At 39.8% G+C, this 27,657-nt stretch overlaps 2 protein-coding genes and 1 long non-coding RNA gene across 3 annotated transcripts in view; 1 reads left to right on the forward strand and 2 right to left on the reverse strand.

Annotated features, from left to right (window-relative positions):
- Positions 1-7,561: 7,561 nt before the first annotated feature.
- LOC125009682 lies at positions 7,562-8,883 on the reverse strand. Its single transcript, XR_007112970.1, has 3 exons — positions 8,437-8,883; positions 8,271-8,354; positions 7,562-8,045 (listed from the first exon to the last, which is right to left on the reverse strand). It is a non-coding gene; the product is annotated as an uncharacterized LOC125009682 (long non-coding RNA).
- Positions 8,884-12,710: 3,827 nt separating this feature from the next.
- Positions 12,711-14,693, reverse strand: rpl36 (ribosomal protein L36). Its single transcript, XM_047587842.1, has 4 exons — positions 14,619-14,693; positions 13,310-13,404; positions 12,937-13,071; positions 12,711-12,834 (listed from the first exon to the last, which is right to left on the reverse strand). The coding sequence occupies exons 2-4, from the start codon at positions 13,400-13,402 to the stop codon at positions 12,745-12,747; spliced, it is 318 nt and encodes a 105-aa protein (XP_047443798.1). The 5' UTR covers positions 13,403-13,404; positions 14,619-14,693; the 3' UTR covers positions 12,711-12,744.
- An 8,595-nt stretch (positions 14,694-23,288) lies between these two features.
- Positions 23,289-27,657, forward strand: part of lmnb2 (lamin B2) — a 20,031-nt gene continuing 15,662 nt past the window's right edge. Inside the window, exons 1-3 of the mRNA XM_047587829.1 lie at positions 23,289-23,703; positions 27,056-27,192; positions 27,355-27,511. Coding sequence (XP_047443785.1) covers positions 23,485-23,703; positions 27,056-27,192; positions 27,355-27,511 — 513 coding nt within the window. The 5' untranslated portion in view covers positions 23,289-23,484. The remainder of the gene's footprint in view (positions 23,704-27,055; positions 27,193-27,354; positions 27,512-27,657) is intronic.

Below are 27,657 nucleotides of genomic sequence, written 5' to 3' on the forward strand. Positions count from 1 at the left end.
TAGCCTAGCCACCAGCAGTAGGTAAGAAATGATGGGAATGTGACCACACTCCAACCAAACATTTCTTCATTCTGCCTATATCAGAAATAAGATACAACCAGACGCCAGCTACGTAGCCTAGTCCACAGCATGAGGTAATGAGAGGTGGTGGGACATGTGACTACCCTTCAACCAACACCGCTCCCTTCTGCCTATATCAGAAATAAAACACTATCAGACACCAGCTAATAAGCCTAGCCATGGAAGTAAACCACTAGAGAACACCACTTAAATAGCCTAGACACTAGCAGCAGGTAAGAGATGATGGGAATGTGACCACACTCCAACCAAACATATCTTCCTTCTGCCTATATCAGAAATAAGAAACAACCAGACACCAGCTACATAGCCTAGTCCACAGGCAGAGGTAATGAGTGATGGTTTCAGGAGTAACACACAAGAAAACACCAGCTAACAAGCCTAGCCAACAACAGTAGGCAGTGTGCGGCACATCATTGGGGTTTTCAAGTGGGCACCTCCCTTCACCGATGTTTCATTAAGTTAGGCCCATGACACCTCAAGAAGGCTTAACAGTAAACTCCAGCGTCCCAGAATCACCCCCCTAAATGCAGCCACCACGCTATTGTGTGCCCATCAACCAACCGATTAGATTAATCCTGCTACAACTGCTACCTATTAACAGTACACAGCTAGCCTTACCTTAGCATGCTCCCCAGTTAGCGTGTTTCCTTCTTAGCCACAGCCACCCACTCCAGGGACACTGCCAGGGACATATTTTTTACGGCAAACCCTCTGTTCTTTTCTGTGAATGACCAACTTGTACAGGAGAGCAATGGTGGATTTTGCAACAAATCCATGGCAGCCGACCTCCACTGGGCACACCCGGGCGCTCCAGTCTCACTGCTCAGCTTCCAATGCCAACTCTGCATATCTATCTCTCTTGCACTCATTCGCCTCCTCAACTCTGTCTTCCCACAGGACAGCTGGCCATCTAAGTCAGACCTCAGCGCCCAGGCTCTGCCCACACTTAGCTGCCCCGCACTGTGCCTGATCCTCGCCGGTCTGCTTAACATTTCAGAACCTGGTTGTGACGCCAGGTATATCTCCCTTGGGAGAGGCTAACCCTGCTATCTATCACAATGTGGCTAAGCATACATACACCAGAACAAAGTGGGCAGGCAGCATCCTCCCCTAACCGCTGATTTAGGTTCTGGGGAGATGGCAGCACATCATAAATGGCCCCTAGCCTACTAGCCTCCATGAGGTATAGCTCTCTCTAAGACAACTTCCTTTTCTCTACACTTTCGTTCACCCACTGTCCTTGCTTAGCCTGGGACACTGTCTTAGTGCATCTCATTGTTTCCTCTTACCTATGAATTTCTTCCACTACCATCTTCCTCTTTCCGCTGCAGATGCTTTGCTTCACGGAGGTTCCCTGCACACAATCCCAGGCCTCTACGGCCTTGCTGTACATGCCCTATAATATCCCTAAGTCTGAGGGCAGCCTGTGCTTACTGAACCACGTCTCTTGGGTTCCACTTCCGCACTGTTTTAACCATGGGGGCTGTATACCTAACTACTGGATCTTTTGACTGAGTAAGAGTCATCTCCAGTCTAGCCTTAGCACACTTAGACTCCTATGTTAGACTAGTTACTAGAAGCTCCAGTATGCCTTTCCCATACAAGGCTGCACCGCTTAAGCAGCGTGGGACACCAATCCATCTGCTAACTGATGAGTTAATCATCCTTTCAAGCTTCTCAACCTTTGTCAGAGGGACTTCATACACTGTCAGTGGCCACATTAGTTGGGGCAATAACCTCAACTGCATGCACCATAATCTCAGCTTTCCTGGGAGCCCTGACCGGTCTATGCTTGAAATGCCTTGGATCATATCTTGTCTCAATCCCTCAAACTGAGCTACATCGCGACTTGTGTCATATCACCTTCCCAGAATCTTCACTGGCTTCTCTAGCACTGTGGGAATCACCTCCTCATTTATGACAAACTTCTTATCTACTATCTTTCCTTTAACAACTGAGATACTCCCTAGACTTACTCAGCTTCACCTTCATCCTAGCCCACTGCAAGTTGCTGTTTAACTTATCCAGCCGTCTGCTAGTACATGGAGCAGTTGACGTCACAGTTGTCATGTCATCCATGTAGGCCTTAACTGGGGGGAGACAAAGCCCTCCATGCAGCTTTTCTCCACCTACCACCCATTTCGAGGCCCTAATAATCACCTCCATTGCCATTGTAAAGGCTAGTGGAGAGATTGTACACCCTGCCATGATGCCTATCTCCAGCTGCTGCTGCTGCTGTAGTATGCTCTGATGTGGTAAAGCAGAGCTGTATATCTGCAAAATGTGCTTTGACTAGGCCTTTGATACTGCCTGGAACTCTGAAAAAAATCAAAAGCTTCTCATAACAAACTGTGAGGAACTGAACCAAACGCATTAGCCAGGTCTAGAAATACCGCATGCAGGTCTCTCTTTTCTTGCTTTGCTAACTGGATTTGGTGCCAAATCATACTGGTGTGCTCTAAGCATCCAGAAAAGTCGGGGATTCCAGCCTTTTGCACCGGATTATAAGGAAATGATCAGACAAAAGAGGGTTATGAGAATATATTGTCAGACCTTCAGTTTTTATGCCATTTGTTAGTACGAGATCTAGGGTGTGATTGAAACAGTGAGTTGAACCATTTACATTCTAAGAAAAGCCAATTGAGTCTAATAATGACATAAATGAAGAGCTGTCACTGCCAACATCAACACCTACTATAATGACTTTATCTGTTCTAAGCACTAAATCACATAGAAATAGGGCTGGGCGATATGGCCTAAAATCAATATCACGATATATTTAGCCGTTCACCTCGATAACAATAAATGGATGATAACTGCCACCCACCTTGCACAAAATTAAAAAAGAAACATTTCTTCGAATTCAACCACATGATTGTATTGCAGGTGGTGGAAAAGGTTAGATGCATTGCCCTGGCTGGTGACAGCAGTGTTTTTGCACAACTTACATTTTATATTTTTCTGAGCAGTATCCTCCCTGTTGAAACCAAAATACTGCTACATGATTGAAAACGCATTTCTCTTTGGAACAAGCTGCTGCTTTTCCTCCTCCTCGACTAGGAGGTAGTGATAGTTACTGTGACTAGGTGGATTATAGTTGTAAGTTGTTAGTGTGATTCTAATGAAGGTCTTGGTCTTTTCTCAATAGCTGCAGCGGTGTAATATAACAACAGTATTATTTTGCCCAGCACAAATTTAAGGTACCAATACAATTTACAGGAAACATTGGCCATCTGACAGCTTTTTAATTCCTTCAGAAATTAACATTTCTACACACAACTTATGATCATTTTATAAAGAATATCCAATGCAGGATAAAATTAAGGATAATTGTATCTATTGCTCAAATGATTAATGATTACACTTTAATGACTTCAAAAGAAATATAAAATAAAATAAAATAAAATAAAATAAAATAAAATAAAATAAAATAAAATAAAATAAAATGAGGATTAATGTGTAGGAGATAAAGTCAAAAGTAGGTCAGAGAGGGATTCGTGGCATACAAGGAACGGTACCCTAAATGTTAGCGCATGCTCAGAAACTACATGGCGTCGATCCTTCACGGACAGCGATGACTGCGAGAGACAGCAACGTCTAGGCGTCCTGTGGTTGGGTGATCAAACAGCGAATCAGTGGTAGTTGAACTCTGATTGGACAGTGGGCGGTGTTCTTCAAATCTGATATAAGTACTGTGCGCAGCCTTTGAACTTCCTTCTCTGATTTTGTCTGAGGTAGAAGATGCCTCTATTTTATCAGCTTTGTATTTAGCTATGCATTTGAATTTATGTCATGATATTAATAATTTCTCGGTTACAACGCGGATAGACATGGTGGTTGACGTATGCGTTTTATTGTCAATGACGACAGAAGTGGGCAGAGCCAGGACACAGAAAAGATTTCCCCCCTTTTTGCTGGTCTCACATTTGGGCTCATTGTGACAAAATGGTTTCTCCTTCGAGCTGTAGGACGAGTTAAGGGACGAAAACAGGGAGGAAGAGGAAAAGATTTTTTTGAAGGGGCTACGGGAGCTAATGCCGTGGGTACCGTCTCTGTCAACATGGGAATTAGCACACTTTGCCTACATTTAGCACAATTAGCTTATGGTTAGCACAGTTAGCTTACAGTGAGCACAGTTAACCTGCAGTTAGCACACTTAACTCACATTTAGCACAGTTAGCTTACGGTTACCACAGTTAGCCTACATTTAGTTCAGTCAACCCACATGTCGCATACTTGACCCACATGCTGCACAGTTAGCACACTTAACCAACATTTAGCACAGTTAGCATACGCTTAGTACAGTTAGCTTACAGTTAGCACAGTTAGCCTGTGTGTGAGAGAGTAATGCACGCTTTCGTGCGCATGTTTGTACATCCTACTACTCTTACTGAGTGTATCTGTAACAATAATAACATTAAGTTACTTGTGTGTTTGTGTGTGCGTGTGTGTGTGTGTATGGGACACAGGGATCAGCTGTATTAACAGCAGAGACAACTAATTAATCGACTGGTCTCAGCTGTGGCCCAGAGCTGCAGCTCAGGGGTTGCTGTGGCAACTCACGGTGGTCATCAATGACGACGGAAGCCAGGATACAAAAAAGAATGAGATTTGCCCCCTTTTCGCTGGTCTCACATTTGGGCTTACTATGAAAAAACCGTACCTCCTATCCGAAAAGCAAGCAGACCGTGGTCGTCGTAAGACCTTCCTGAAGACTTTGATATGTTTTTTGTCCTCCTGGAGTAAATATTTTGGACAAACTTGCGAGTTAAACACAAAGGTCCTTCTCCTTTTCTCTGAAAATCTTTGCATTGGAGTGAATGGAGATCAGACAGGTACTTTATGGTGAACAGATGCTTGCAGTTTAAACCTGTACGTCTCACTGCTTTGCCGAGCACATTGTGAGAGACACAACAAGTTTGTCTACAACTGTGGAAAAAATCTTGTGTCTAGTGTGTAAATTGTGGCCGGGACAAGCGTGGAAAGAGAAACATTTCAACGATTTTACACACATTCTCTCGCTCTTAAGTAGCAACATTCCGCACTGTAAAAGTAGCTTTTTCGAAAAAGATCATGGTCATTGAACAGAGATTGATCAACAATAAGATCTATCACAACGAGGAAATAATACACCTATACACAAGGCTTGTGTCTATATTTTCAAGTTTAAATGAAGTCTGTAGGTGAAAGTATGCCAGAGCAGTAGACCTTTGAAAAAATGTCTTTTTTGCATGTTTTTTTTTTTTTTCGGCTATCCCATTCATTTTCAATGGGAAATTTTTCACAGTTTCAGATTTTTTTTTTTTTTGGAAAGAAAAGTAATAGCACACCGATCCCGATCAAGCCGCACATTTAAACAAATTTAGTTTTTTCAGCCTGAATTTTTTCCATTCTAAGTTCTGGACAGCTGACATACTTGTTTTTTTGACATTGTATTCCTTTTGTCCATTTCAGTTCATGAGACACTGGCGTATGTTAGTTTTTGCTCTCACTCGCATTCCGCCTTGCTTTTTTTCGTTGCTGTTTACTCAGCTTGGAGACATTTACTATTTGCGGGACAATTTCTGGGACTGCTGAGGACACGTTGGGGACCTTCAAATATTTATCACTGATGTGAGCTTCTGGAACCTCTTCTTGTGGTGGGCAGGGGACAGTTTCATACTGGGTGTCTTTTGATTGTTCAAAACGTTCAATGGAACCGACAGCTTCAAATGAAACAGGCACAAACTCATAGCAAGCATAATCTCCACGATTTTTAAACAGTTTGTGCAGGTGGTCAGCCAGGTCACTGAGTTCAGAGAAGGCCATCATGATTGCAGTTCCGTAGTGGTGTGGTAAGCCTGCTGCAGTTCTCGTGTGTGAATCAAAGACTCCATACCTCCCTGATTTGTCACGGAAAACTGCAATGCACTCTAGAGTTATCATGATCAAAGCCTGGCTGACATCTGCTGACAGACACTCTAACTGTGTGGCAAGGGACAGCCCCCACTGCTCACTTTCTGGGCTGGGTGCTTGGGCTTCAAGGGGGCCTAGTCTGGCAAAAGACATGTGGACATTGTACATATTTGTGTCTGTCAGTACTTGTTTTGGCATTTCCTCTAACGTCAGATGGTTACTTTGGAATGTTTTGTCCAGAATTAGTTTAATTCCTACATAGAGTGAGTCTCCCTGTGCCATTACTTTATCGAGGGCAGTAAGGTTGAACTGACTGTCCTCGTTCTTGTATGCCAGGAAAGTCAGGGACATGCAGGTGCACTGGTGATTTCTGGAAATTTTTTTGTACCTCATGTCACTCTGACTATGACTGGCCCTCACCGTTTCAATGCGCTGATGCTCTGCCCTGGCTGTGACCTGAAATTATTATGTAAAAGGATTGTTATCATTAGCATTACTCTGTTTTTATATAATTTTACCATTGCTATTATTATTATTCTTGTAAAGCTTGTAGTCAGTACTTTTAAACTGGTGTATTATCTTGAGATTTCTCATAGGCAGCAAATTAGCGCTGATTGTCTGAATCGTCTGACTGAATTGTCCCTCATTCACAACTATGTCCTGCATGCGTTTTTCATTGTGATGTACAGGTGTTTCTCAGTGGGAAACGATGAAATGACCAAATACCTCCATACTGCTCGTCTGTACTGACTCAAGTGTCCTGAAGCCCCGACATGAAAAAGCTGTTAGGAAAACATCAATTCGATCCCTGTTTCTAGTCTTGTTGTAGCAGTAGCATGTTGCGAGATTTCCTGTGAAGTGTTCCATGTTTACAACGTCAAAGAGCATCAAAACATGGAAGAACACCTGCAACAAATCTTACGACTTCATCAACAGAGCCACTGGGAGCTACTGCTACAACGATGCTAAAAACAGAAATCAAACTAATGTTTTCCGATCAACTTTTTCATGTCGGGGCTTAAGGACACTTGGGTCAGTACAGATGAGCAGTATGGAGGTATGGAGGTATTTGGTGGTTTTATCGTGTCTGCTGTCATTACATGAAGATCAGTTGCTAGCCTTCAAAAAGTCAGTTTGCTTAAACACATGCCATTTGAAGATAATTAAATAAAGGAATCTTCCACACAATGATTAGTGTTATTGTTATCATTATTAATATTACTAGTACTAGTAGTATGGCACTGCACACTTGACCATAACCTATCAATAAGAAATGATTATGTTTTATATCATTAAAAAGTATTCCTGACACTGGTTATAGTTTTCTGTTGTGACATGTCCATTCATACATTCTTCTTGATCAACGTTGACAAACCCCTAAAAGACTTACCTTCACCACACTGGCACTTCAGGTTGTTGACCAAAAATCCTTCTTCCATTACTTGTATTTATTTTATTTTTCAACAATTCCTGAGAAGATGTCAAATTCCACTTAATATTAGCTCAATAGCATTATCACTTCCCTGATTACCTATGATTAGCATCACTATTATTATTACCACCAGTAGTAGTAGCCAGCGGTAGCAGTACCAGTATAAAAAGTAAAGGCTTTCTCTAACATGAACATATTGACCAATATGTTTTACAAACACTTTGCATAATTATCTTTAACACACAAGGTCAATTGAAGCACTTACCAAAACAATAATAATTTTCAGAAAATCTTTGATTATTAATAATATAAATTGATAATTAAAATTAATTAATTTAATAATTATGTCACAAATTGCATCTATCACACTGTTTTGTTTCACTACATTTTTGCACTTTGTTTTTTAACTGACCGTTGATAAAACATTCTTCGTTCTTGATTGTGCTTTTGAGTTGAAGTAAACCACACACAGAAAGTCACTTTATTTAACCCCGGATGTACCCTAATGTAAATGTTCTATGTGTATCGGCTGGGGAATAGAGAAACTTACTTCATTAGCTGGAGAACGAGAGCTGGAGGGTGCATCAGAGATAAACCAGGGCCAAGCAGCTGATGAGGGAATCGGTGATTGGGCCGCCTATAACAAAACATAATACCAATGAATATTTACACGTGAGGCAACATAACAAACTACACTCATACAAAAAGTTTACCAAATCAATTTGAATTAGCCAGTGGTATTTGTGAAATGCATAGAAAGTTAATGGTATTAGAGATTTAACGTGGACCACAGTTTGATTTAGATGCAGTTCATTGTACTGAGCTGCACATTTATGTGTGGATTGGAGATGGAACAAAATACCTTAGCTGGGGAGGGAGGGTCGCAGCCTGCATCTGTAATGGTCCAGGATGGTGTGGTTGGTGAAGGTGTCTTGATCCTGGCCATCTGAGAACACATTACAGCACATTCAGTGAAACTGAAGACTTTAATGAAACAATGCACTTTATTCAGGTGGAGTGAAATTTACCTTTGCAGCCGGTGAACAGCAGGGGGTTGCAGCATCTTCTTACAGACAAGGAGGGCTGAGGTCAAAATAGCAGCAACATTGGTTCAGCACCATTCCAAGACAGATTCCAAGACAGCCCAGGAGTACAGGTGTGCCAGAACCAAGACTTCATGTATAGTCAACGAAGTGCTGGCACCACATTTCATGAAGGAGTTGGAGGTGCAAATGAGGGAAGGACCATACACCTTCAGTAAGATGACGTCATCTTCAGTAAGATCAATGCCACCTTGGAAGAAAAGGGCATCCCATCGCAAAACTGTGTTGGCCTCTCTGTGGATAATGCTGCTGTGAACACAGGTTCACATAACTCCATCGTCCCCAGAACCCTGAAAGAACACCTGAGCATTTATCTTCATGGTTGCCCATGTCATGTAGTACACAACACGGCTAAATTGGCTGTGGTGCAGTTTTTAGACGCGAGTAAAGGCCTAATTGTACTAATGTGACTTAATATTTGTGTAGTGATTACCTGCAGTAACTCAATGTTTACAGTCTGATATATCGCAGGTGTCCAGATTTTATCTGGAGGACCTTGTAGTCGATGTTGGCTACTGGTTCAAGGGCAGCACAGACAGGAAGGGGTACTTGACAGGCATGTGCTTTTAACAGTGTTCATTATAACATGGAAATACAGTGCTTTCAGTACATGTAATTTATAATTAATGTCTGTAACAGAATTTGAGCTGCACAAGGCAGAATATATGGAGATCCTCCAGCATGTGTCTGTTTGTTGGTTAAGCCTTGAGCGCTGTGTGACCCACATTCTGAGCCTGTACGACCCACTGTCCAGCTACTTCAAATCTGCTAGTAGGGTCCCTCATTTCATTTTCATTATATAGCTACTGCAAATATCCAAAACTGTGTATACTTGGGTTATTGCCATCCTTGTTTGATTTTTTAATTCAAGATGACAATCAGAGGTACATGTGGACTTCATGCCCAGTATGTCATGCTGATATTATATAATCAGCATGACACAGCCTTTCTGTCAACCTGATTGGTTGTGTCTTTGACAGGAAGAAAGCTGAACATTGGCTTCACCACCAGGGCTGAGCTCAACAGGCTCCTGGATGATGGAGACATCACACCACAGCAGATGGAGAAATTCCATGATGCTGCGTTGTCATTTCTGATCAGTGCTGTGGACTACTCTTTGAAGAAGCTGCATCTACATGAGCCACTGCTCAAGCACGCTAAATTTGTAGATGTTCGGCAGAGGTTGGAATGTACTGTGGAAGATGCTCTTTACTTTGTTGAGGGGTTAGGATTTTTTTCAGCAATTTCTGCTTGTTAAACACTTATAAATTCTATACCAAAGCACCTAAACACTGAGTAAATTCAATACTAATACACAGTATCACTAGACTTTTTTCTCTAAGCACATGAGCCATCCCTTATTGGCTTCTTTTTTAAAATGCTTACTCCTTTAGGTTGATGACCATATATCAAAACCAAATAACTTGTAACTATGCTCTCTTAAATTAGGTTTTCCCACCTACTCCCCTTCCATGGGCCACAGGAGCATGATCTTCTGAGCGAGGTGTTCCTGGAATACCAAACAATGCAAATGCCACCCTTGCAGGACACAGAGGATTTTGAGATGGAGAGCTTCTCAGCTGAAATGGCAACCCACAAACACAAGGTAAGAATTATTCCTGCACATTATTCCTGCACACAAAGATCTCAATGCAAAAAACTTACAAGCATTATTGTTTTGTTTTTCTTTTCCTTCTTTTTTCCCTTTAACAGATGTAAAACTGAAGGATGATGAGTAGTTAATTTTGTCTATTAAGACACAACCATGCATTTATATGCTGCTTTAAATTTGTATATACATTTTTATAGTAGCATATAGATGCATGATTATGTCTTAATAGAAAAAAATAACTATCCATCAACCTATACTTATATCTTATCTCTATACTTATCTCTACTTATCTCATTAACTCTGCAGTTGGTAAAATCGAGAAGAGAAGGCCTTTGCTTGAAAATATGAACCAACACAAGTTTCACGTCCTCCCTCTCCTGCACTTATGCCCTGCCTTCAAGCCCTGCGACTGCTCACAGAGCTGTTTGACTGAGTGGCAGCCAGCAGCGTGAGTGGAGGGAAGGGCCAGTTTGCAGCATGTAGTGGCTCTGATTGGATTTTTGCAAATCACAGCTGGCGCAGTAGGTGGGATCAATGGAGCTGTTTTTTTTGTTTGATTTTTTTTTCACAGTTTACATGTCTCATGTATTGCTGTCTGTGCATAGGGACTGTTTTAGCAAATATGACCAAAAAAAAAAAAAAAAGCTACCAACTGGAGCTTTAAAGGAGAAAAAGAAGAAAACAAGAAACTATAACACTTAAGCAACAATTGCAAAGTTGGTCCTAGTGCTGCCCCACTCCAATGGGGATGCAGAGCGGATCTTTTCGTTGGTAGGACTAAACAAGACCAAGACCAGGAACAGCTTGGCTCTGGACGGAATTAAAATGGCAAGTCTTGCTTCAAGTGGGAGCCCTCTGTAGTGATCATCAAGACCTCAAAAAAGGCACAAGCCAGTACAAGGCACACAGATCTTGAGATCTTATTGTTAAATTCCCTGTGTCTTGTCTTGGTGCCACTTCCTTTGTGTAGTTGTTTCCTGTTTTAATTTGAAGTTCCTGTCTTCCTGTGTTCTCCCTCTTGTGATTACCTGATGTCTCACCAGAGTTGATTCCACCACTTACGTCTTGTTACCTTGTGTATTTAACCTGAGTGTCTCCCTTTGTCAGATTGTCTGCATTTTATCCCGTTGTTCCTGCCGTCCAAGCCTTGTGTTTCATGCCCACATGAAGTTATACATGTATTCATATACTGTTCCTGTTTTTTAGTTTTTTGTGTTGAACTTTCTCTTGGACTTTTTACTCGTCCGAGAAGACCTTTGAAGATCTTATTTATTTAAATTTTTTTTACTTCTGAGTGTATAAACTATATAAGTATATACATATATATGTATGATTAAACCTGCACAAAATGAGACATACTGTGTCTTATGTCTTCCTGCTGTGTATGCGGCAACATTTTGGTTGGCTCCACCAAATCTCACTCCAAGGTTTTGCACTGGCTGACCTTGAAACAAAAACATCCAAGAAAGCCAGTTGCAAAAGAAGGTGGTGGTAAACAGAGCCAGTAGAAGAACCATCTAAAAGATAGTGTGCATCTTATCTGCACCAGAAGTAGCGCACACATTACATATAAGATCTAAAAAAGTGTACCGTTATCCATCCGGTTGTTTGAAATGTCGGTTTGCTGTGTGAACGACTCTTGTGTATTACATGACGTAACGCGGTATTAACGCGCTGGAAAGACACATATCGCCACCTAGTGTGGAGGAGCAGGACACGTTCCTGTCAGCTCGATTTTCTCCGCTGCATGTTAAGTGGGACATGGACCACATTTATTAAGTTGAATGTTGAGCGTAGCTCAATTAAGGTATGTATGTAAACGCACTGATTGTCTAAAATTCTCTTCAATTATCAAACGAAAATTTGGACATGTATAACTTGCTATAGAAATGTCTTATTTTCTCATTGACTTGTTCTTGATTGTCAGTGCATATATTATTAATAAATAGCCAGGGATGGCTGGTACAAATGGGTTAATAAGGCTAAGCCCTCCCAAGCCAACACACAAAAAAGAGAAATTTAAATAAAAAAAAATAAAAATAAAAAAAACACACACACAAAACACAGAAATCCCTAAATGGACCGATTTTTTTTTTTTTTACAGTGCCAGCACCCTGTCTGCTTTCATTCATTAATTCTTACAAGTGATTGACAGGTGTCATGTCACATCCCCATCATTCACTGATCATTTAGACTAAAACTTCTGCTGATGCCAGAGTGGGAGGAGGAAGAAAAAGTTCAGCTATGGCGGTTTCAGTTTGCTTTGTATGCTTTTTGGAGGAAATATGACATGGACATCTTGGTACATGTGCATACCACTTTGCATTTAAAATGTGCCAAATAATTATCCAAGGACCAAAAAGCGAATTTCTCCGAGTCCCAAAACATCCAAAACACAGGCCTATACAATCACCCATTACTAAAACATGTCTAGGGAAACTTCTTGCAACCTAAATAAGTCCATTAACTGCACTGGTAATTTGTGGAAATGTTAAATACTGTAGTTAGTTTGAAAACTGCTTTAAATCTCATAACAGCAGGCCATCTGCAAAAACAAAGCACAAGACAACAGATAACAAGGCTGGAGTTTGTGGTTGAACAAACTTTTATTAGGAAACAGTTTAGTCCTTCTTGGCAGCAGCCTTTCTCATGGCAGCCAGCACATTGCTCAGCTCCTCTCTCTTCCTTTTTGCCCGAATGTGAGTGCCAATCTGAGGGTAAAAGGCAATATTAGACCATCAGGAAAATGCTGCTCTGAGTAAACTGGTTTACTATGGCATACAGATTTCTGTTATATAGGAATATAAACTCACCCTCTTCTTTATGAACTTGAGAGCTCGCTTGTCCTTGGACACTTTCAGTAGCTCCATGGCCCGCCTCTCATATGGAGCAAAACCACAAACTTCACGGATCATGTCTCTGACAAACTTGCTGTGTTTGGTCAAACGCTGTAAAGACATGGCATAAACTAAATTGTTTTAAACACAATTCATCTGATACATTTAAATAATCCACAGCCCTTCTTCACAGAAATTCTGGATAAGAGATAAACATAGTAAGTTGACTGCTTAAAACACGCAAATCAGTTTTTTTATAACTGAATTTCATACAGTATACTTAAAAGAAATAAGACATCAAGAGCTTAAAAGTACCCATCTATAAAGTTGCTCAACAGCAGACACTCACCCCACGTCGGCGGCTGTGCTTGGGAGCAGTTACATTCTTGGTGACTGGATGACCTTTGTGAAGGCCAACAGCCATAGGGTAACGAATAGCCATGACTGCAGAAGACAATACATAATAAATAATCACCTTCCTGGTCAGATGCAAAGTGAGGATGTTAGGTTGGTCTGTGAAACTGGTTGAAACAACCAAGTAAAGATGTCAAATAGGTGAGGTTCACGGTTTTCCTCCTTTATTTATCTGACGATAAGCACTTTATCTGAACACACACAACCACAGTGCACATGCACAGGACCAAAGTGATGGGAAAATCAAATAAAAAACAAGTGTCTGTCTGTCTGTCTTGCCTGTGTCATAAACCAGAGAAAAAGGGCTACAAAAGTCAATGCTGATCATGCAATGATACTGTAATGATCACGGCATCATTTTCAGTCTGCAATACTGTCATACATAGTCTGTTCTCTAAATCTTAATTTCGTTTTACTTATATCCACTATTGGCTTTGTCAACGTGCTGAGTAGTAGTCAATAACACCAGAGTATTGGAAAATGTCATATACGCACTTCAAGCAGGTTCAAGCACATTAAAAACTCAAATATTGCAGTTGTACTATACAAATTCAAACGTTAATTTACTATTCTGCCTGTTTTGACTGTAGTTTTTTGTGTGAAAAATCAAGCTTGAAACTTATGCAGTGCTGAGCGAAGCAGTCGAATAAGTGGACAGGCAAGTAACGTTATCAGAAGCCAGCATGGCAGCGGCAAATCTTGAAACGCAGTCAAAATTCAAAACTGACGTTCGGAAGGACGAACTAATAAGCTGGACAAGAGTATGCAGTTTGCAAACTGCTTCGCTTCAGTTAGACATTCCGGGAACACGACCAATTTGCGAACTCGTCTAATGAAAAATCAAAGTGAAATTTAAGACACTTAAGATTTAACAAATTTCCGTACTGACACACTGTATTAACATATTAAGATGGATAATAACGCCAGTAGACGAATGTTTTTGCGAAGACAGTACTTTTTACAGAGTCAATAATGCTGGTTTACGGACAATAACAGTATTTTTACGCAATTTGTGAGATTTTCAAACAACTACAACGTGGAAGTACAAAATCGACGACGCGATTAAGTCAGTGACTAGTCTATAACTTCTCACGAGATTAGATCCACTGTGTGTTACAATACTGGGCAGGGATGTAAAATTTAGGTCGTAGATAATAGAGATCTTAATATATTCAAGAGAAACTGCCGGATGGCAAAGATTGAACAAGGGTTTCAACTAATACCTTTCTTCGTTGAATTCCTACCTTGCGTCCGTGATGGCGGTAAAACCGGAAGGACTGTTGGTTGAGCGAAGCAGTGTAATGAAAGACTTAACCCGGAAGACACTTCGCTGACGTCGAGATGACAACGCCCCTGTCGGACTGGAATAGGTAATGCTTCTCAGTTAATTGAGTTTTACGCTCTGATGAAAGTTTTAGTTAAGACTTTAGATTTTTACAAGGGTTTAGACACAGCTGAATGTAAATTCACATTTCATGCCTTTGTTCTTTTTTTCTGGTTTTGGTTTATGTTATAGTAGTGCTAGCTAAGCAATGCCCCATATTGCCTTATCTCCATTTGCTCTGTACTCAGCTACTCACTGACTCTATAGTCCACTCTGACTGGTATCTCAAGAGCAGGAAATTAAGTTACAACACAATTTTGAAATTATTTCTCTCAGATATCTTTGTCTACTGATTTGATAAATACTTTCTCTGCTGCATCTGGACTTTGCTTGAACATAAAGAAATGTGAATTGCTTGCTCTTAAATATTGTGTTGTCACTTACATTGTCCAATGTACATTGGATTTTCCATTCAGAAAAAAATATTAAAAAAAAACAAAAAATTAGTGGTTATTTAATTTTCATTTTAAAATTCAAAAATTCAAATTCATAAAATTTAAAATTCCCGTTTCTTCGTATTTTGCAACCTGAAGTTAGTGTTTTCAAAGTAAGAATAATTTATATGAGGAATACTATACCCCTCTTATGAATAAGGTTAAAACAGATATGTGCAATTGGTCACATCTACCATTATCATTGTTGGGAAGAATAAATCTAATAAAAATGAACATTCTCCCAAAGTTTAATTTACTTTTTCAAATCTATCTTGTTGTATAAATAGAGCATATTTCATATGTCTGAAGAAAAAATATTTAAAAAATGTATTTGGTGCAACAAAAAAACAAGAATTAGCCTACCCACTTTCATGAAGACAGAATCCATGGAAGATCTTGGTCTTCCCAATTTCCAGCATTGTTTTTGGTCAGCTCAAATGCAAAATATTGTGTCGTGGCTGACAGGACTCATGATGGACCCAAACCGAAGTGGGCACATTCAAGTCCTTAGCTTCTCTCATATTCATTAAAAAAAAAATGAAAAATTGAAAAATATATCAATATATATATATCAATATCTCAGTTTACTCCCCTTTAAATCAATCCCAGGCCTGAAAAAATGCCTTAAGTCAATCAATATTCGTATTTGGGCAAATTTCTGTATAAAACAACTCATAGATTTATTTTGTAGAACCAGGCATCTTAAATCATTTGAGGATTTAAGGATGGAATATGGTATCCCTGGCACAGAGTTTTGAATGAAGAGAATATTTACAGATACAGAGTGTAGTTGTACAGAATGTACTCATTAACCCCTTAACGTTCCGCTGGGTCGTAATATGGGACGGCAGTAGTTTTCTGAAGTAAATGGTCTTGCTCTTATATAGCACTTTTCTACCTACTCAAAGGTACTCATAGCGCTTTTACAGTCAGAGACACATCCACCCATTTGCTCACACAAGCACACGCACATTCACACACTAGTGCCAGTTGCACTGGGAGCAACTGGGGGTTCAGTATCTTGCTCAAGGACACTTCGGCATATGACACACTTGGGGGATCGAACCGCTAACCCTTCGGTTCCGCGCTACCTACTGAGCCACAGCCTGAAAAAATACCCCAAGTGATATAGGCCGTTATAGGATTCAACCAACACAATTGTTCAAAACAAGAAAACCGAGAAACGAGCATAAACTCACCAGAAAAGCCTTATATCAATCCAACAATCAATATTATCCTGGGGCCCGTTGCAAACCCAGGATAAGGGATTAAGCCAGGATATGTTGGTTATCCTGGATGAACTTATCCATGATCAGGTTGCATGAAAGCAGGATAGGGGAAAGTGGGATACGTTTTGACATAAGTTACCATGGAGATTTATCCTGTGGAGCAAGCCTGCTCTAGACCAACCTAAATTCCAGGATGTATGTAATCTCTTTCCTTAGTCAGCAGTCACCACAAATGGAAACCAATATCTATTCCACCGCCACTGCATATTGTTATCACATTCAACTAGACGCACTGTCATTATTTAAATATTTGTCATCATTAATTGCAATAATTTTAGATGATTTTGCAATTTTATATATAGTCTATGGGAAACTAAACTATCTACTAGTTTAGTTTCCCATAGACTATATATAAAATATACATCCCATAGAAATATAAATACACGTCAACAAGTAACATGATGTTCTGTTATTGATTAAGGAGAGAATCAAAGCATATTATACAACACACAAATAAATGTAGGACAAGTCCATACTTAAATGAATAGATAAATGTGAGGCCTGTAGTATACAGCACAATAGGCAAATAATATAAAATAATACAAATTCCTTTGCCATTGCAGACCCAATTTATTACATGTGTCTCTGCCATTGCAGGCTATATTTAACTTAAATGTACAGAATGCATTTTAACTGAAATAATTTAAAACATATTGGTCTCTGACCATCCAACCACCGTCATCATCTGGGAAGATGGCAGTTTGTCCCAGTCCACTGTCTGATGGCACTCTGAGGGCCCCCTCCCTCCCCAGCCAGAACATATAGTGGAGGACAGCACAGCACAGCACAGCACGTAATGTCACATGTCCTGTCTGGGCTGATCTTAGATGGTGTAGTCATTGGAAGCGTTCCTTCAGGAGGCCAAAGATCATCTCCATCCAGACCTTGCCCCGGTGTGGGCATTATTATTTGTCTGCTGTGCTTCCTTAGGGTCTGAATATGGTGTGAGGCAAAAAGGCTGGCAGGCATAGCCTCTGTCCACCCGCAGTACACCAGAAAATTCACCTGTCAATACATAATGTCATCATCACAATCTCATAAACAGAGTGACATTCTTGACACAGTCATAATGTTAAAAGAAGTTATTAGTAAAGGTTATGTGGGTCACCTTGTGACAGGTGTCGATAGATTGCAAAGGACTAAAAGAGTCATGGACATTGCTGATCAGGTAGTCAGCACTGCAGACCATTTATATAAGATGTAGACTATTAAACCAATGAATGTACATCACAAGCAATGTACAGTGTTCATTGACTGAATATATCAAAAAGTCATGTTCACCTGAACATCAATGCTGTGAAAGAGTTTCCTATTCACAAAATTTCCCTCATAGTTACATGTGTCTTTAGCCAACTTTTGTGCAATACCCCCCCTGTCTGCTCATCTTGGCTTGGTGTTTGTGCATTCGAATAAGCCTGGAAGCTGGATAACGACATCCAGGATAACTGACCAAGCCTGGCCTTGTTAGTGCTTTCTTGGATTAATCAGTTGCACGATTGCTGAGTCAGGTTTGAGTGACTTTGTAGGTAACTTCTTTCACTTTATTAATCAATTAATGCAGGATTTATTTAATATACTACAGGCTTTTTTTCCCTATAAGTTGCTCATAATAGACAACCAGAAGAATCTTACTGCAGGGGCTGTAGTATAATTCGACGTATTCCTGTTGTGTCTATTACTGTACTCTATTAAACAAAATACATTAAGTATTAATATAATAAGACAAACTTTCTTTGTCTCAACAAACATAAAATGTGCTCAATAAACCTTGAAACTGTGTTTGTCTTTTTTGTAAAATAAGATTTCTGTTTTTGCATAAAATAAAACTGTTATCTGCACAATGACACTTTTTTAATCTCAAGATTCAAGATCACTTTATTGATCCCTGCAGGGAAATTGTTTTGTCCAAGAGTCTCAAGACAACAGAGAACATCAATGTGACCAGACATAGACATACGAATACGATGAATAAGATAAAAAATAAAACAATCTTAAAATCTTAAAAATAGTGTAAGAATGAGGTAGTTTAGTGGTAGTTTAGCATTTAAGCTACACGCAGAGATCACACTATCTTTATCTAAATCATACTCATCATTTCACTTTCTTTATGTCCAGTAAGGAGGAAAAATAGAATGAAAAAATAAAAAAGGACATAATGTCCTTCTTGCTCCGTTTCATGATGATAGCCTACTACAAAGAAAATCAGAATCAGAATCAGAATCAGAATTACTTTATTGATCCCAGGCGGAAATTACTTTTCATTACAGCAGCTCCTACCCAAAGTGTAACAGTGTTACAAAGACCAATCAGAATAAGTAGGAGACAATAAGGATAAGTAAGCAAATGTAAAAAATATAGGAAATATATATATATAACAATATGTACAAGTATAAGTGAAGTGAAACCAGTGTTCCTAAGAGATGAGGTGAACATGAATTATTGCACATTAATGAATTATTGGAGAGGATTGTTGCATCTACTCTCAGAAGGCCATTCGCATTTTTCATTAAATAAGTAGGCTGCATACTGTTGGTTATTTCCATAGACATGGATACCTAGACACCGCACTGAGTGGGTTGGTCCATTGCTGCGATGTCAACACGTCCGGCATATTGGATGTTAAAAATATGCCCTGTAACCTAATAAAAGGAATGGACTGAACTTCACAAAGTGCCTTTCACAAGGTGCTTTAAGTTAATGTCTCTTATTTACCATTTCACACACACCTATATATCTGGGAAACAAATAGTAATGAAATTATTCATATTTTATTTAATTATTTATTTTTTAATTATTATTAATTATTATTAAAAAATTAATTATTTTAATTTCAGCTAGTCCTGCATACATATCATTGTATTCAATGGTAGAGAACACTTAACCACATAAGCCAAGCTTTTAGAAATAAGTATTAGCCCATTTTTACCCAAAATTGCCTATGCCATAGTATGTCATGGGGACTCAAATGGCACCAAATAGTAAGATCGCCCCATATGCATGCATATCTACACGGGTGGTATTGATGGGCATTATATTGTGTTTTAGTTTGTTCTGCTGCTGGAGAAGAGGACATCTCAAAAGTAAACAGGGACAGGGTCTCATCCACCCACATTTCATGATGTGCTTGGAGACATACTGCACCGCACCATCAGATGGCAGAAGATGGAACTATCTGGCTGAATGAGCATTATTCCAGCCCCCTAAAACACATACAAACCGCACATTTACATATATGGTTAGCCGGATAATATTCATACATATTAGCAACAAGTGACAGCTGACATTAACAGTTGTTAGCTAGATTTGCGCAACCGTCCAAACATCCCATAAAACCCATAAAATTACAAATTGGCATATTTAAACAAAATCAACTGCATCTACCAACAGTTCCACCCATTAAACTCCCTTTTCGTTCTTATCTGTGAAAGGTAATGCTGTGAGATCTGGTTTGTACTGTAAACCGGTTGGTACACTTCACATGAAATTACATTACTAGAAAAACTTTTCAATAACCAGCTGGACAAATTCACAGAAAAACACGAACTACTCACTGAAAGTCAATATGGATCCCGGTTTAACAGAGCAACATCAATGGCACTAATTGATTCAGTTGAAGAAATCACAAATTCAATAGACAAAAAACAGTATATAGTGGGGGTATTCATAGACCCAAAAAAGCATTTGACACAATAAACCATGATATATTATTAGAGAAATTAGAGTGGTATGGTATCAGGGGAAAATCACTGGAATGGATAAAGAGTTATTTATCAAAGAGGAAGCAGTTTGTGACATTAGGTGGTGTTTGTTCATCATGTTTGAACATTTCTTGTGGCGTCCCCCAGGGGTCAGTGCTGGGCCCTAAGCTTTTTATAAAATATATTGATGACATATGCAGGGTTTCAAAAGTATTGAAGATGGTTTTATTTGCCGATGGCACAAGTATTTCTTGTTCTGGCAGTGACTTACAACTTTTATTACAAGTCATCAATACTGAATGGAAAAAAATATAATCATGGTTGGACACAAATAAACTATCATTAAATCTGAACAAAACACGAATAATACTTTTTTGGCAATTACAGAGCTAACATGCAACTACAAATTCAGCTGTAGGGGGCTAGTATTGAAAGGGTAAATGAAATCAAATTCTTAGGGTTGATAATAGATGACAAAATCAGTTGGAAATCTCAAACATGTACAAACCAAAATCTCAAGGTGCATCGCATTATTAAATAAAGCAAAACAGGCACTGGATCATAAATTACTCCGCATGCTATATTGGTCACTAGGTCTTCCATATCTCACTTACTGTGCTGAAGTCTGGAGCAATAATTACATATGAGCAATACATTCAATTATTCGTGGGGCAGGATATAGGGATCACACAAACTATTCTTACAGTCAATACTCATAAAATTCAAAGATATCATGGAATTTCAGACTGCACTAATCCTATTCAAAGCAAAAAAACATCTCCTACCACAAAACATTCAAAATGTATTTACTGGAAGGGAAGGGGTTCATTAGTGAAGGGGAAAATTAAACTACAGAACACTTAGAGTACGCATAACAAGGAGGACTTTTTGTGTTTCAATTTGTGGTGTTAAACTATGGAACAGTTTGGAAGGGACTCTAAAGGAATGTTCAAATATAAAACAGTTTAAAAAAATATATAAAGAGAGGATTCTTACTAGGTACAGAAATGAAGAGGGTATTTGACAAACATGGAGTGATGGGAGATATGTATATTATAAAGACTATTATTATTATACTGACAGGATGTGAATAATATAAAAATCATTGAGCTATTAAAAGGGGTGGGATATAATAAGTTGATGCTTCTTCCCACTCCTTTTCGTACATGTAGAAGACGGAATATTTATTCTGTTACTTTATTGTTTATTTATTTATTTTGTCATTTACTGTTATTTATGTTCCTATATGATTATTTTTGTTGTAGTTTTGTATACATTTTATTATAATATAAGCAATGAATTGGAGAAGCGAGATTGGGGGAGGGAGTGGGCCCTCGTACCGTCTGACTAGTTTTACCGCCACGGCTAGGTTTCAGCATTATGAATAATGTAAAATTTGATTGGCTGTGTATAAAAGTATGGTGAAACACTCGGTGCGTTTACATGCACGTGAAACTTAAGTGCATGTAAACACGTTACTCTGATTAAAATCGGAGTTCTCATTATCCGATTGAGACAGATAATGTGATTGGAATCTGAGTTTTCATCGGATAATGCGTGTGCGCATGCTCCACCACCGCTGCGCTGGCGTGTGACCCCGGAACAAAAACGTCCAAGAAAGCCGATCACAGAAGAAGAAGAAGAAGAAGAAGAAGAAGAAGAAGAAGAAGAAGAGAAACGGAGCCGTCTGAGGGATAGCGCAGATCTTACCTGCACCAGAAGTAGCGCGAACATTACGTACAAGATTAAAAAATGTAATAGGTCAACCGGAAATCGGGCCGTATTAACGTGGTATTATCCCGCTGAAAAGACACGTATCGCCACCTATTGTGGATGAGGAGAACAGTTATTCGATTTTCTTGCGCTGCACGTAAACTGGGACAAGGACTGTAGTCAGAAAGTCGAATTTTGAGCATAGCTTGATTAAGCTCTGCACGTAAACGCACTGATGGATTAGAGACTAACTGGGGAAGCATTCTCCAAAGTTATACAGACAAGGCTAAAGATCCTAAGAGTGGCAGATCTGGTTTTGCTTTTTTCATTCCATAATATGACATTGTAATCCTCATCCAAATGTCTGAGGGGGTATCAGTCAATATAACAGAGCTGACTGCTGTTATCTGAGCACTAAAGTGGTGGAAGAGTTCAGGCCAGAATTGAAAAAGCTGGAGTGTCAGTCGGGTTTCTCCGGGTGCCTGCCCATGTGGGGGTGGATGGAAATAAGACAGCAGATAAAGCTGCTAAACTGGCTCTAAAGACTGACTTGCCAGTGTGTATGGGTTTGAGTAAGTGGTGATCTGGCATCAAAGAATGCCAGATCGCCAGAATGCCAGTTTATAGCATTGTGGTAGAAGCCATGGGATAATGAGGAGAACGGACGCCACGTTTTATCTATACAAAACAGTTTTACCACTCAAATGTGCTGTTTTGGAAAAGGAAGGAGACAAACTGTAAATATAGCTGCGAGCAGCAATGAGGAGTCAAAGCAGTTATGGACTCCATACAGCAAGATAACGCCATGGGGAGAAAAACCCGGCCATCAGCGGCCGTCAGCGGTTCATATGAAAAGAAATTAGAAACGTTACGTGCGCAAATTTACCTCCAACTTTGACCCGTTGGTGGCGCTAGAGCGTATTGACTGGCAACATGTAACTCAGGCAAATTAATTATACGACTGTCCTTACGCTATGTGCAAAATTTCACAACTTTTTACCATACGGTTCTATGGGCTGCCATAGACTCCCATTGCGGAAGACGGAAGAATAATAATAATAATAGGAAAACGTAGAATCACAATGGGTTCCTCGCAGCTTCGCTGCTTGGACCCCATTATGACAAGACTCAGGCTAGGACATTGGGGTTTGGTGTGGGATCTTTCAAAGATGGGAAAACACCAGGATGGGCTCTGGAACATGGCTTAATGGAGTGCCTCTTGAATGAGCAAAAAGAGCAGCTGTGGCATTGACTATGAAATCTCTGAAGCATTAACCCCATCAATTAGTCCCAAATTATCAACGCAACAACAGTTCTCCCCTTTGAAGCACTACTATGACTGACCAGTGAGGGGCAGCAATATGCAGAAAGGTATCTAGCCTGCCGGAAAAGGAGAAGGGGGAGGAGGAAGAGGAGCAGCTGAGCTTGGGTTGGCGCGGTTGTGACAGAGGAGTCGCCATCTTTAAGTCATATCTTTGGCAAATTTGAGACATTGTGTGGCATAACCACGACTTGTTGATTCCCTTCAAATTCTACGAGGACACCCGTTTCTTTGAATTTGCTCACTAAAGTTCCAACGTAAAAGAACCGATATGGCGACTGCTAACGTTATCTCGAGTTGTGGATCAACACGATCGGCGGCTTCTACACCGCTCTCCCCAACGCGAATATCCCGTTTACAGGAGAAACAAGATTTGCAGCATCTGAACGATAGACTGGCCTCGTATATCGACCGTGTCCGGGCACTGGAATTGGAGAACGACCGGCTGATGGTCAAGGTGTCTGAGAAAGAGGAAGTAACAACTAGAGAAGTGAGTGAAATATACGATTATTTTGTTGTTAAGCCATTCGTTATCGCGACCTGCAGCTTCAGGTCAGACGGTACAGTGTTAATTCTACCCAAACAACACATGGCCGCGTCTAATCAAGGAATAACAGAATTCTCATAAACGTAAACCTCAGCCTCAATAGAGGTGACCATAAAACAAGTTGATAACTATTTGACTATTCGATCGTTGGTTTCACGTATGAAGTTTATCATTACAGAGAACTATTGCATTAGCTTAACGTATTTATCAACGTTAGTGTGATTGGCATATAATAATCGGCTTCGAGATTGAGCGTGTGCGAGCCAATATGAGCCATGATTGATTGATTAATTGCATATTTGTGTCGCAAAGTCTGTTGTGTCGTGATGTTTCTAATAAGACGTTGTCTTGAGGCACTAGTACAAATGCACACACATAAATTCTGGAAGATAACAGTCACCTACTTTTTACGTTCGGATCTTATTGCCACGTGCTATGTCTAAAGACTGCATATTCTTTTGATCAACCAATCTTTAAATCCGAAAATACTATTTGACAGGTTATATCATGACTATCGGCGTTTTTTGCAGTCACTCGGTGCGTTTACATGCACGTGAAAAAAAAAGGATTATTGCCTTAATCGGACTCTGGCTGGACAACGTAAGTGCATGTAAACACGTTACTCCGATTAAAATCGGAGTTCTCTTTATCCAATTAACACACCCAGATAACGCCATTAGAATTCAGTTTTCTCCGCCTCAGCGGGTTGGTCCGTTGCTGCAATACGTCAACGCGTCCGCCAATTGGATGTGGCACATCTGCCCCGTAAAATAATTTAAGGAAATGGACTGAACTTCATGAATTCAATTCGATTCAATTCGGTTTATTTATATAGCGCCAATAAAAATACAAATCGTCTCAAGACGCTTCACAAAAACCAGCCTGCGACCTCCAGAGCAGGCCTGAGGGCGACGGTGGCAAGGAAAAACTCCCTTTTAACAGGAAGAAACCTTGAGCAGAACCCAGCTCATATGGAGGGACCGATCTGCCAAAGGCCAGACGGTTAGAAACAGAGAAGATAGAGAGAAAAGAAGAGCAGGAGAAACAAGATAAACAAACTTCTGTCATAGATACATACATCAAGCGGAAGGAAACATGTAGGGTCTAGTAATATAACACATAGCTGATGATCTGTGACAGTTTGTGAGTATAACAGGAATTATGGGCAGGTTGGTGAATTGTTCATCTGGGTAGGAGTGGACAACTGGAGGAGGCCATGATGACTGGGACAGATGTAGTTTATGGAGCTCCACAGGTCTGATACACAGCACTCCAGACCATGAAGACTGGGCTGGTTGATGATGAAGTGCCTTTCTACAAAGTGCTTTAAGTTAATAAAGCACTAAGCCTCTTATTCACCTATTCAGACAAAAACAACATATGTAACTTTTGGACGGCGACACGGTGTGTAAACTAGGTCCGATATTTGGATGTCTAACCATGACACGATTTAGACGTCAGTATACTGTTCAAAAATTGAACGTCAGACTAGGTCACTTTTTTGGACGTCACATAGACGTCTAAGGCAGGTGCGTTTTTTTTTTTTTTTTTTTTTAATTAAAATCAAAATTGTTGTTACCAATATGAATAATTAGGAATATAAATTATGTGAAAATAAACTTAATTATTTATTTATTGAGCACATGTTGTTGTTTTTTTTTTCTCGTTTGTTTTCATGTTTATTTTCATGTTCTCCCTCTGTATTTATGGAATCAGGTCTGGCTAAGAATAACCTCTAGGCTAATACTAGTTCTGCACCACAGCTGTACCATAACATTATCATACCAAAAGCTTACTGTCACATAGGACATGTATTGAAGGGATCAAATTATCGTATATGGAATGGAATTTTTGGAATTATTGATCATACAGTGGGTGAATAACTGTACAAATATGATTAGGGTTTTCTGAATAAAGAGCACTATCGTTTACATTTAACTGATTTTGGTTTAGCGTTTTTATACTCACATTGATGAACATACTGTATGTACACACACACACACAGGTACTGTATATATATACGCACACATACACACACATACATACACATACATATGGGGGCACATTGATGAACATACGGTATATTATATCGGCGAATCGGTGGTGCTATGATAGTACTGATGTAGAGGGTGAAGAAGAATGGGGCCGGTACCGTTCCTTGGGGGACCCCCGTGTTGCTCACCAGGACCTCTGATGTGCATCCGTCCACCCTGACATACTGCAGCCGTCCTGTGAGGTACTCCAAAGTCCAGGTAGCAATGTCAGGGTGAAGTTGCATGTCCGGTAGCTTGTCTCTGAGGAGGATGTTTTGGATGCTTTTGAAGGCACTGGAGAAGTCAAAGAAAGTGACTCTCACAGTGCTCCCTGCACTCTCCAGATGAGACAGGGCCTTGTGTGTGAGGAAGATAATGGCATCCTCCACACCCATGTGCTGCCGGTATGCAAACTGCAGGGGGTCCAGAAAAGCACACAGTAGGTCACTCAGGTGCAGAAGAACCAACCTCTCAAATGACTTCATGAAATGGGATGTTATTGCCACTGGCCTGTAGTCATTGGGAGCACTGGGGCGTCCCTTCTTTGGTACTGGAACAATGCAGGAGGTCTTCCAGAGGTGAGGTACCTTCTTTAACCTCAGAGAGAGAGATTTCTCAACGATAGATATTTTTTACAGGTGTTTGTTAAGTTTGGTATGTGGTTTGTTGGATTGCTTGTTGGGCTTGTTATGGATATATGCCTTTTAGAGAAAGTTAGTTATAGTTTAAGATAACCATGGTCAGATAAAATAATGGCCTTGAATCATAGTTAAATATTCACAGCATTTTCTTGTTTACAAGCACATGCACATGATTTTTGCCCCTTACAATAAAAAGGGAAAAGGAGGGAGAACATTTTTTTTATGTATGCATTTGACGAGCTATTTTGCTGTGTGGAAGGACTTTAGTGTAGAAAATTAAGTGTTTTGTTGGTTTTCAATAATCACGGACATAGCACGTGATTCAGTATTCTTTATTGTCAGTACTCTGACAGTTACTACAGTAACAATGCAGCCTCATTACCAGTAAACCAAAGAAATCCTTGGTGCACAGGGTCCACTTGCCTTCACAAAAGCAAAATACAATAAATTACAATGAAAATGTGTCAAAAAGATAGATGGTTTATTTAAATAAGACAATTTGCAGTACTGTTATTTGCAGAGAAAATTAAGTTAAATTATCTTATTTATCTTACTTCATCCCTTTCCTCCCATTCTCTGTTAACCCTAGTAGGTAATGGATTTTTCTAACCCTCTTTTTAGGTAAAAGGCCTTAAGGCTCTGTATGAGGCAGAGTTAGCTGATGCTCGACGGGTTTTGGATGAAACTGCTAAAGAGAGAGCCAGGCTCCAGATAGACCTCGGCAAGGCTCAGGCTGAGCTGGAAGAAGCCACACACAGGTATAATGATAGCTGACTTAATTTTCAAACATGTTTCTTTATTTCAGAGCAATGTTGAATTGGAACAAATTAGCAGTTTGAGTCATGGTACCTGTAAGTGCAAGGTTTCATATTCAATTGAAGACAGTAACTGTCTTCACCCTCTCCTGTCCACTTGTCTAGTGCCAATAAGAAAGATGATGATCTTGCTGCAGCAGTGTCCAGGGCTAGTGGTTTGGAAGACCAACTGCATAAGAATGAAGCGGCGCTTTCCACAGCTCTAAGCCAGAATGTTAATTTGACTTCCGAGCTAGCTGATGTCAAGAGACTGCTGGCTAAGGTGGGTACTGTAAAGAACAGTAAAGAGAAGAATTACAAAAGTTTAAAGAGACATTTGATGTTAGAGTTTTCTTCAAAAAGGTTGTTTAAAAGTGTAATGCATACATTTGGTACTTTAGTAGTATTCCCCCATGTCCTATTCATTCT

Source organism: Mugil cephalus, chromosome 6, assembly GCF_022458985.1.
Source record: "Mugil cephalus isolate CIBA_MC_2020 chromosome 6, CIBA_Mcephalus_1.1, whole genome shotgun sequence".
NCBI classification, from domain to species: Eukaryota; Metazoa; Chordata; class Actinopteri; order Mugiliformes; family Mugilidae; genus Mugil; species Mugil cephalus.